At 37.9% G+C, this 11851-nt stretch overlaps 2 protein-coding genes across 2 annotated transcripts; both read right to left on the bottom strand.

Annotated features, from left to right (window-relative positions):
• Positions 1-44: 44 nt before the first annotated feature.
• Positions 45-3694, bottom strand: LOC135077016 (protein Peter pan). Its single transcript, XM_063971608.1, has 10 exons — positions 3370-3694; positions 2835-2987; positions 2416-2586; positions 2033-2155; positions 1825-1886; positions 1588-1741; positions 1410-1510; positions 1181-1309; positions 627-733; positions 45-464 (listed from the first exon to the last, which is right to left on the bottom strand). Exons 1-10 carry the CDS (start codon positions 3553-3555, stop codon positions 97-99), a joined length of 1554 nt encoding a protein of 517 aa, XP_063827678.1. The 5' UTR covers positions 3556-3694; the 3' UTR covers positions 45-96.
• A 1184-nt stretch (positions 3695-4878) lies between these two features.
• Positions 4879-11729, bottom strand: LOC135077015 (elongin-B). Its single transcript, XM_063971607.1, has 5 exons — positions 11614-11729; positions 11403-11496; positions 10093-10237; positions 9857-9959; positions 4879-8652 (listed from the first exon to the last, which is right to left on the bottom strand). The coding sequence occupies exons 1-5, from the start codon at positions 11614-11616 to the stop codon at positions 8638-8640; spliced, it is 360 nt and encodes a 119-aa protein (XP_063827677.1). The 5' UTR covers positions 11617-11729; the 3' UTR covers positions 4879-8637.
• Positions 11730-11851: the final 122 nt, after the last annotated feature.

The raw sequence follows: 11851 nt of genomic DNA, 5'->3' as shown, positions 1-11851 counted from the left end.
TTCTACTGTATTTAGTTTAAGGAAAACCTGATTAAATAAAATAGTTTTGTAATTATAAATTATTTTTATTTTAAAATATAAATTTATAGGTATCAATCACTTCCTACCTTTACCTTTGCCTTTCCCTTTACTTTTGCCTTCCCTGCTTTTGCCCATTTTATTCTTGTTGAATTTCCCTCCAAAAACTTTTTGTTTGTTGAATGGTTTTTCACCTCTCTGATTATTTTGTTTGTTCCTTTTACCATCATCCTGTCTCCTGTGGAAAGGTTTCTTCCTACCGTCTTGTTGGTCCTGGAATTTTCTATTCCTACCGTCCTTTTTATTGTGTTGATTTTGGACTTTATCACCCGTGTCTTGGCTTTTATGGAACTTCTTTTTTATTTTCTTATCTAACCTCATCTTTTTGAATCCTCGAACTGAGTTGTCGTCGGCTTTCCGCTTCCTCTTGTTTTCAGTGAAAAGATCTGGAAGCAAGTTTTATTTATTACATCATAGGTTTTTATTGTGGATGATTGATGATGATGAGGTTGTTATTATCCACTCACTGTGTCTGCTTGTGGATAAACCATAGCAAAACAATAGAGCAAGGATTGACTGTAAAATAATTATTAAAATAGGTATTTTACCTTTTTCTGGTTCCGCGCCAACTTCTTCCCTGTAATAGTCCGCGTCGTTCTCTTCGTCTTGTTCCATGTCTGCGTTTTGAGACTCGGCTGCTGCCAATTCCATCAGCCTGAAATATGGCATTCGTTTTTGTTAGTGTCAAATAGATACATCATAAATTCAAGTTAGGCCTAGTTTCTTTCTACCAAGGCGGGTAGAGGGCTTTTCACTTCTCCGCTACGCACAGATTCGCTCCGCGCCGCGCCGCCGCTGTTGTCAAATTCTATAGAAAAAATATTCCGCCCGACACTTATCCGCTCCGCTCCGCCTTGATGGAAACCTCGCCTAATATTATCGCATATAGTCCGGCTCCACACGTTGGTCCCAAGTCACAACGGCAATCGTCCAACGTTTGGATCTAGAAAATAGTATTGGCGCCCCCAAACGTTGGAACATCTTTCTTCACGTTGGCTTTGGCGGCACAGGAAAGCCAACGTTTGAACGCCTCACTAAATTATCGACCAACGTTGGTACGAATGTTGGCAGTACCCGTGTGGTGCCGATGTAACAAACATACCTTTGACTTTCAGTCATTTCCTTCTTCTTCTTGATGCCTTCCGTTGCTTTTTGTTTCAGCTCCTCTTTTTCCTGTTGCTTGCGCTTCACGTTTTCTTCTTGTTGGCTCTTGCGTTTTTCTTTCAGACGCCTGTAAAAATACGAACATAATTAAAATTTATACTTTTTCCTTTATTAATTTCAGAAATATATTTGGTATTCTGACTAGAATGCTACTCGGAGATACTTGCCTTTTTTCTTCTCTTTTCTTCTTTATCAGTAATTTCTCTTCTTCCGTTTTCTCAATTAATTCGTGAAACAATACTTCGCCGTCCATCAGGCCATCTTCAATCTAAAATTAGTAGAATTGTCAACAATATTTTTGAATATTGGACTTATTGAATACTCTTAAAAGTTTTCATACAATACCTTTATTAGTTGAAATGATATCCTGGGTCCAAGCTCAACTAGTCTGATAGCTGATTTTGATTCTGCTGTTGCACCCCTGGATGCCAAATTCTGTGGTAACACAACCTGGGAGTTTGGGTCATCTTCAAACTCACTTTCTGATAGAAGTCCAGCCCTGTAATTGAAATAGTTGTAATATTATTTAGAAAAAGTACATTAACACTGGTGTTTCTGTTTAAGGAATTACATATTACTTACTTATCGAAAAATTCAGACATATCACGACATCTATTTAAATTAGGTATCTTCCCTTGTACCATCTGCAATCAAATTAAATGAATAAAATAATATCTTTAAAAATAACAATATTATGATACAATATAGGATAACACAAACTGTGTTGTTTCACTTGAACTGTACTGTTTTACTTGCAAAATGTCATAAAATAAGTTAAAAAATTACTAACCTTTTTAGTTCCCTTGTTGAGTCCTACTGGGGTAGCTCTGATAACATAATGTCTGAGGTCAATGAGTTTTGTGGACGGGTTGTAGTTCATGAGCACACAGCGACGGATGTTCTTAAGTTTTACCTGAAATAGTATTGTAGGTTAATGGTTGACTCTTTGTTAACTTGACTTCTCTAGCTGCACTAGTCACCTAAAAACATTATCATCATAATAGAAAGTAAATTATGTGGCTGGGTTTTAAAATATTATTATTCTGTCAAATGGCTTCAATGGTGCATATGATTCCATAACAGGAATTTATGATTGGATTAAAATTGTTACCAGTAATTTTGAGTGCATACATATTATTTTCTATTCTAAATGTATTTATAATAAAGCCTTACAGTGGTAATGTTGATGGTGGGAAACATGTTCTGGAACATGGTTGCCATGAGCTTCATGTGCATGCCTTCTCCGGAGAAACTGTTGAGCACAATCAGTGGTGCATTCTGGAACGCCTTCATTATTACGTACTGTTTCTTTAGGGAGGAAATCACATCTCGGGCAAGGCTGTACTGAAAATAATAACAAAGTTTTATAGAATTCAGCAGCTGTACTGTAATTTAGTTACATGAAATAAACAGCCCTAAGTTGCATTATTTAAATTGAATTTTCTTCATTTGTTTTAAGCTAACAGAAGCAAGATAGATTAGTGGAAAAACCAAAAATAAGGATTTTGGACTAGATAAAAACTTACTTTCTTTAATTAGAAAAAAATGCTGACAGTCTTATCAAAACATCTTAAAATAACTTGAATACTTACACTGTGTATTCTGAAAGTAAGTGTGGGTCCTCGAGGCAGCCGAGCGAGCCTCATGTATGTTCCTAGCTCTGTCTCCGTGAACAGTATCATGTGGGACACATGCAGGTATCCCGACACCGAGAGGAAGTCCTTAAGAGTATTATTTTTTCTTTCCTGAAATTAAATATGTCTTGCTCAAATAATTTTACTACTACAAATTTTAAGAGTAAGGTTTAAAAGTGTATTATCGATATTAGATAAATGTAAAACTTCAAACTTTGTCATCATTTCAACCATAGGATGTTACTACTGAACTTAAATCATCATCATCTCAGTCATAGGACGTCCACTGCTGAACATAGGCCTCCCCCAATGCTTTCTATACTGCCCGGTTGGTAGCGGCCTGCGTCCAGCGCCTTTCTGGCTCCTGCTACCTTTATGAAGTCGCCGGTCCACGCTGCGTTTTCCGGTACGCGGCCTCCACTCCAGAACCTTGCTGCCCCATCGGCCGTCAGTTCTGCGTACTTCGAGTGAATGTGCGAACTTAAATGCTTACCTTCAATTGCGAAGCTGTGAAAGGTTCCATAATCTTCCTGAAGTCCTTGGTCAGATCCATGAGGTGCCTGCTGCATTGCCCGCGGTGAATTACGAACGAGTGCGGTGCTTTCACAAGGTGTTCTGGTTCCAAAGCCTCCTTGGTAGCCGGATTCTTTTTGACACACTTCCCTTTACGTTTTCCCATTTTGTTTGTCACTTCCCACGTGTGTGATTACAAAGCATCCAATTACTTCAGGAATAAAGCAAAAATTGTGCTATTTTAGTTTATTTTATAGGTTAGAAGACCACGCTCGGCAACAAACACCATTTATTTTGACATTTGTTGACACTTGACAGGTATGACAGTAGTAGGCACAGATATGGATTAGAGGTAGTAGGGATGCCTAAATTAACGATTGTTCAAATCTCATCGATTCTTCATCGAAGTTCTTAGCGAGATACGATTCTGTTTATCAAGGCCCATATCGTTTTTTTTTTTTTGAAGGGACGCGCGCTGGTAGCTTGAGGAGTTGTTTTTCCAGCTTCACCGGGCAGAGTGGCGAGTACAGAAGGTACTCTAGCCGTTTGGCGATCGTCGGTGCGCGTACCGACGAGGCCGAGTGTGGGTTTCGCGAAGCGAAGCCCAGGCTCGTCCGCGTCGGTCGCAGACCGACGTTCGCGATCGGGCCGTATCGAGCGCATAAGGCACCCGATCAGTGGCGAACCCAACTAGAGGGTTGCCCACCGCGGTGTTGGACCAAAGTCCAGCCTACGGCGGGCTTACTCTAGTGGGCCCGATCGAGGGGACTACGGACGCGGCCTGGGGGCGCCACGGTAGGCTCGGACCTCGGCTCAGGCCGTGTCCGGGGGACGGATAGGGGAGAACCGGCCCGGTACATGTCTGTACCGTCCGAAATGGAAAGCGGCCCATATCGAATGCTAATTAATCGAAAAATAAATCTTTCGGAAACGATTAATCGAAAAGTCAAGTCAATCGAACGCTCAGATTAATAAAGGTTTACGACTATTAGTTTATTTAATACACCCTAGATGGCACTATCTGAGTAGTCTGCGCTCCGTCATGGTGGAAACCGTGCCTAACAACCATCCACCACCACCACTAACATTAAATTTATATCCTTTCTTTCTATGTACACACATAGGAGGCAATAGCCAATAAATGTTATTATTTTATTATCCCACAAACTAGTATATTCAATCAAACTTTCATCGGGCAGAGAGAGACCGTTAGGCCCTTTTCTTATGTCCCGGTTGCTGGCTATCCGGCGCCGGGTACCCGGTGGTGAAGTGTATGGGCATGCCGGATTAATTACGCCGGAACATGTGAAAGCTACGTACCATGCCCATACACTTCACCACCGGATACCCGGCGCTGGTTAGCCGGCAACCGGGACGTGTGAAAAGGGCCTTAGTCCGTCCCTTGTATTAACTTATTCATAGCTACCTAATAAAGGTCTGAATATTATCATTTATGGAGAATATGGAGGAAAATAAATACAAGTCAAAATAAATCAAAACAGCTTTATTTTCTGCTGGTTCATTGTGGACTTCCATACTTGCACAGAATCACTACACTAGTATTCTCTCCTAGGTCCCACCGCGTTGAATCGACTTTTTGTTCTTGTAGTATACAAAACATTCAAACCAGCGAGACTCTAGAATCGCTTATTAGTTAAATCAATAAATTCATATATGTAATATAGTCGCTGTTCCTCCACCACTATAGGATTTGTAGTCCGTTTTCACGAAAGAAGTCCCGTAGTGAATGGGCTAGTGCCTTTGATTAATTTGACAGCAACAGTTCAGTTGATTATAATTTTAGTTCCACGAAACTCCGTAAGACTTCTTTGGTGATAAGGACCATCACAGCAAAGTTGAGTATGAGAAGTAACACCTGCCTGCGGCCGGTAGAAGGGCGCCATGTTCGGACGGGGGGTAACATTAGACCGGCGATTATCACGAAGTTGGTCACTCAACTGCGGCGCTAGTGTCTATGCAAAACATGTTATCCACTGTCATTTTCGTACATTTATTTGGTTCCACAAAATCCATGATAGTTTGTGAAAATACGGCGATACGGTTAATGTATAGGGGCCACGGGGATTTTAAATACTTATGACTGACCATGAAGTTTCATTTTTGCAAGCTCTGATTCCGAAATTACGATAAGCGTGGAAAATCGGACCTTAACAAGTTCCTGTTAGCGTTTACACTCACGTGAGTGGACTATGAAACAACACATCTTTAGCCGCCGGCGGCTTGAAAGTTGTTTAAAATCTTTACAACTGTTATCCTATTCAAAGCCCCACCGTCCAGACTTTTAGAGCGACCCATTAATTCACTATCCTATAATATTACAGTGCAATAAGTGCAATACCACTTAATACCCAACTATTCTATTTTTGGATTACATTTTAAACGGAAAATTGTATTTGGTAGAACATCTGAATTGTGAAATATAATTTAAGGGATATTAACTAACTATGCGCGACGCACGCGCTGCGCCCGCGCCGACGCAGGACACCGTATATCGTGGGTCTTTGAGGAGTCGAGCCCAAACCAAAATATACAGAACATCTTACATCAAAAAGGTGCATTAGAAAACATTACATAAAAATAGAAAAAGAAAACAATAGCAACCTTTCGTTAGAGGAACTACAGATGTTCGATTTCATAGATGTTTCGAATGTCACAGAATCGGGAATCATCTGGATTTACGAATATAAAAAGCCCCCTATTTTACCCCTATTAAGTTAGCTAATATCTATAGTTCATTCTAAACTATCATCAGTTAAATACCGTTATCATTAAATTTAATAAAATCATATTTATAATGTGTACATTATAATGTAAGATTAGAAAAACTCGTAGCAAGAGAGTCGGCGCGTTTAGATGTAAAATGATAAGGGTTATTATTTCATTGATGTGGCCTAATTCTTGCGCTGATTTGGCCTGATTTGCATCACAAGGGCGACTGATATTGGAACTCTATTGCATGGCAATAAAGTTGAAAAATAGTGTGTCCGGCAATCCCTTAGTTATTCCGTCGGTGAGCTGGTCGCCTACTCTATTGCTAAAAGGTTTTCGCGTCCGCTCGCCGCGTCTGTGGATAACTATACAACTATTGAAATGACTTTATGCGCTCGCGACAGGCGTCGCACACTACAGAGAATTCACTTTTTACAAGAAAAACAAGGTACAGACACGAAGAACGGACCCAGGCACGGAGACAAAGTAACATTCGATCAATAAAGTTAAAACGCCTTTCAAAAGTCACGAAGTTGTAAAATAACTAAGATTTAAAAACATATTAAATTAACGCATTCAATATTTTAATATTTTGGCTTGCCGGCGGAAGCGATTTGAAGCGGATCGGTTGTTACTTTGTCTTCAGAACCATCGACAATGAATAATATGGTAAGATTCCCTAAAGGGAAGGGACTTCCATGCATTGCGGTCCATCGCCGATTTAGATGGCGACCGCGCGCGTTCGTCGCACTTCCCAAAAGCAATGCTTTTCATTTCCATAGGGCCAGAATCACACGCTGCTGCGAAAGATCGCAATGCACGAAAATATACCTTAAATATAGGGTATTTAAAAATTTTCGATATCAGCGTAAAGCTATGAACGAAATTAATGCCGTGACGCAGCGTTAGTAGAACGCGTTACAAATCGTTTAGTGCAAAAATATTACTTTATTATGATAGTTCACAAAATGAGATACTGGTATAGCTGGTTAGTCACCAATGGTGTAATGTCATGGCCTTAGTAGTGAATGAGCCACAATAACGATGAGTGAAGATTATTGTGACGTTAAGATTATTACAATAAATATGTAAGTAAGCCTCTGATTCCTGGTGCGTTGATTGTCAGATAAATTTAGATTTAGAGCTGCATTTCGATTCTTAAATGGTAATAAAGAAACAGCTGTTGTCATACAATTGACAAATGTAGTATTCCATCGACGCCGGGAATCAAGAGGTTGCGTTCTCGGGCGACACACGGCTTTACAATGAATAATTTGGCAACTCTACTATCAATAGTTCAAAGACCAACACCATTTTGAAAGGTTTCGTATGATTTATACAAATCAAACATTGCTATACACTGATCCATAATTTTATTTCTTTGTACAGGTACAAATAAACACATCAACAAATCGTCAGGTAAACACAGGATAACAAATAATAAATGCGTGTGCCGCTCCGAGAGAACGAGGGCAGTCAGCACCGTGCTGCCCTTCAGCGGCGCTTGCGACGCGTGACACCCGACTGAGGCCTAAAACGCTTCTATAATAAATAAAATTACCGACTTTCGTACGAATCTATCAGTCCCGTTTTGGCTGGTACAACCCTATTTCAGTGCCGTTATTGCAAACATTTAGACACCCCGCAGACTAGACTTTTTATCGGCCGAGAGTTTGGTTGGTCTGTTACGGAACGGAATGTACGGAAGTACGCACATTACACCGATTTGGTTTCAGCATTCCTCATACAAATGGAAGCCGAGCAAACTATGGGTCGACTAAAAATCTGTAGTGTGCGGGGAGTCTTAGCCCAAAATTCAGGTTTTCACGTGTCCCAAGTGCCGAATTACAGCGATTACTATGGCGGTCTCATTCCATGTACACCGCCGCTACTTGCCTTACCTTACGCCGGGCACACACTAAAATGACAGCACAGGGAAGCGACCGCGCGAATGATCTAGTATACATTGAACCTAAGCCTTAAACGTAAGAGAAGGGAAATATCAATTCCTCTTCAGTCTAATACCGAAATTAGTTTTCTTATCGCAGATACAATGAGCGATTTTTAGTAAACGTCGCGAGGCTTTAATTTTGGCGACATTTCTATCTTTAAAATATCATCGCCCACTGCTAATAATCTGCGAATGCAGCTAACCCGTTATTCGTTGTTGAGAAAATAATAATAACTTTACTCCGACGACTACCCGCACATCGTCACTTTAGTGTGTGTTCGGCCTCAAACACCAACATCGATCGTTACAAAATACATTAATACGTCCGAGAAGGACAAACCATCATAACTATTGTTTTTCGAATTTCGTAGAGCAACAAACTACAAAAGCGCTACACTCCATCGTACAAAGCATCACAAAAATACTACAAAGAAATGTGTAGACATAACAGATTGTTAAAATCGAACACATATCGTCGATAAATTATTAACAAAATATGTTCATATGCAAAAAAATATAGTTTAAAGTACCGCCCGGCCGGCGGCGTGGAGTGAGCATCGCCGGCGCTTAGTGCTGGTCCATCTGTGGAAGAAAACCATGGAATAATAATAAGAAAAGAAAAACTTTATTCAGCAATAACAAAACAGAAGTTGCTGTACAACCCTAGGGGACTATTTCTAAAGTATTGTAATTTAAAATCTCCAATCAATGTGCAAAATTCATTTTGCGATTTCAACACAGAACAAGTTGTGTGAAAAATATCCAATATCAGTATGTTCATCCAGTGTCAGCTACAAATTAAATACTAAGCAGTGCACATTTTGGAATGCTAAACAAAACCCTAAATAATAAAAAGACTTAAATAAAACACATAAGACTTATAAATATTTTGGTCTTATAGCAATTAAATGTTGTCATGAATTAGACTTTAGTATTTCAATTAATAATACCACATTTTTTTATCTGTAATCAACATTGCACTAGAACAAAAGAAAGATTAAAATAGAATCATATCAGTTGTTAATCTGATGCAGTAAACAAGCAGGATTATTTTCAACATAATCACTATCTTGCTCAGAAAGACAAATTGAGATAATTAATGTATTACAACATTAGTCTCCAATGCATAGTATCTTATGAATAATGGAACACAAGCATTGAAAAGAATATTAGCATGTCATTAACATAAACACATCCTAAACATGTTTATTTCAGTTTTTGAATTGGAATAACAGAGAGAGGAGGGTCCTAGTAATAATTTAAAATCAGTCTTCTTTCATTATTTCATTCTATGGAGAATAGAAAAGTATCATTGAATCTTTTGGATTATATTTCTTTCTTATTTATTATACTTTATTGTCAGATCTTAAAAGTAAAGTATAATCCATTGATTGTGGAGTCTATATTATAATTACAATGATAAAAATTACAGCTAAATGGATAGAAGATCCAAACAAAAACATTCATAGCTACAAATGTTGCTTTTGGAGTCAACAAAGCAATCAACTGGTTTTCTACCAGCTGCAGATCAAGTTGATACCTACCATTTTATTTTTATTTCTACAAATATTTTGAGGTCTCTTCTTTTTTTGAAGAAAATTTAATTTGATTATAGAATTACCTCTAATTTCAATTCCAAAATTTGGACTAATTCAATTGATAAAATAAGTTGCAAGGAGGGCTATTGATGTGCAAAAAAAAATATATTTTTTATTGTTTTAGGATTTAGGATGTCTTAAGACAAAGATATATTATAAGTTTAAAGTGTGTATTATGAAGACTTTACCTGTTCCTGGCCGTTGGTTTCCTGAGACTTCATGACATCGGGCAAGTCTGGTGGGGATGAGTATGCAGTCAGATCCAAGGCTTCGAATTCACCATTTTCCTTCCTGTAAATAACACAAAATTGAGTGAAATCCTTTCAAATATATTCATGGAAAGAAAAGTATTTATAAGCACCAATCCTTTTGAAAGTTTTCTAACTGATCAATAATAACTAACAACATTGCATTAAGTGCTTACCGAAGTGCAAGTCCGATGGGCGCAGGGCATTGTGCTTTAGCAGTGTTGGATGTCAAACCGTACTCAGCCAGGGTCTTTTCGTCTTCCATCAGCTGACTGTCTTTGTTGAAGAGCATCTGGCTAGGAGGAGGCACCTTCAGAATTCCTGTAAAAGCATGACATGTTTACAGTCATTCAAGTTTATTCATCTGATACTTAATTTAATTAATGTAAAAGGACCAGATAGTTTACATTTGCATTTACCTATATGGGATCATTTATTCTTATTATAATAAGTATAGCCTGACCAGGAACATAAAAACCCTCGCCATGTTGCGGAAAATTAATGGTACTAATTTCTTTTAATGGCAACAGTAACTGAAAACTTCATTGACATGTCACCTTGCATGTCAGTCTATTGTTGTCAAAGTGTAAACAAACTTTATTTAAATGTGCGCAATTGATTTTGTGAATTAAATTGCTAAAATCTTTTTATAGTCGTGAAAGAAAAGTGGTTCACAATGTGTTAAAGTATTTGTCGAAGAGAAATACTAAGGGTTCGGACAATATTTTCATTGAATAATGTTTCCGACAAAGGTTGTCAAATTGACTGACATGTTTATCGTATAGTACAGTCAACTATGAAGATTAGCTGTGGTTTGTTTCAACTACCTATTTTAAAGTTTTTTGTCACTTTGTAAGTGTTGAATTTTATGGAATTGGGAAAGAAGTACCGAGTTTGAAGCGTTCATGAGCAGACATTGTAGTTGAATATTCAAGTTCAGAATTTGATTATTGATGAATAATAATAAAATCCTACTTGCTCGATTGATGGTTTCATTTAATTTATTGAAACCAGTTGACCTATAATATATATTTTTTTTTGTTAATTTATGAAAATATTAAATTAGCCCATAATCCTGAATCCTGTAACATAAAGTTAGCCTATTAATTTAATACAGGTACGACTGTACCCAGTGTTGCACTATCAAATGCAATTGATGCGCCTCTATGCCAGGGTTTTTATGTTCCTGGTCAGGCTATAAGTTGTATTTTCCATGTTTTTTGTTTAGTTTTTTGCATGACAACAACAACAGTATCACAGATGTGAAATGACATTGAAACAACATAAAACACTGTGACTCACAATGCTTAGACCTCATCACCCAATAATATTAGGGGTCAATAGCAAGGCCTATTCGAATAGAGAAACACCTTGTCACGAACACAGTGCAATACAGCACGCTATATCAACAAAACCTACGCTGGTTCCCCGACATTGTATCGCTACTATAAATAGATTTTCATACGAGCGCACAAGCTGTACTCACCTTCTATCATTTTCTTTAATTCTAAAACCGTCGTCGTGTCCTTCGCATCGGTGAATATGGTTAACTTTTTTCGCCTAATCATTAGAAAGACGTCCTGAAAACAAATTTCATTTTTGAGGTTACAAGCCCACAGTAGTCATACGTCGACAGGAGATTCACTATATTTACATTGAACAAGGCTTTAGAAACACTTAAATAATATTAAACTTACCATTTTGAGTTTATTATTTAAATTATTATCTATTTATTTTATGTAAAAAAACGCTTCAAGGCGTACGAAACGAAATTAAATATTGAATGACAGCTCGCTGGCCAACCACAGATTAGCACAGCTTTCCTGATGCTAAAGAAAAAAATAAAACAGTCGGATACACATACAAGATACAAGTGTAATATGAAAAAATAAGAAAATAAAACTTAGCAATTTTATTATTAAAAGTTTTTGATTA

The sequence above is a fragment of the Ostrinia nubilalis genome, chromosome 12 (genome assembly GCF_963855985.1).
Source record: "Ostrinia nubilalis chromosome 12, ilOstNubi1.1, whole genome shotgun sequence".
In the NCBI taxonomy this organism is placed as follows: domain Eukaryota; kingdom Metazoa; phylum Arthropoda; class Insecta; order Lepidoptera; family Crambidae; genus Ostrinia; species Ostrinia nubilalis.
The sequence above is the reverse complement of the archived record's forward strand: the minus strand, read 5'-3'. Positions and strand labels throughout refer to the sequence as shown.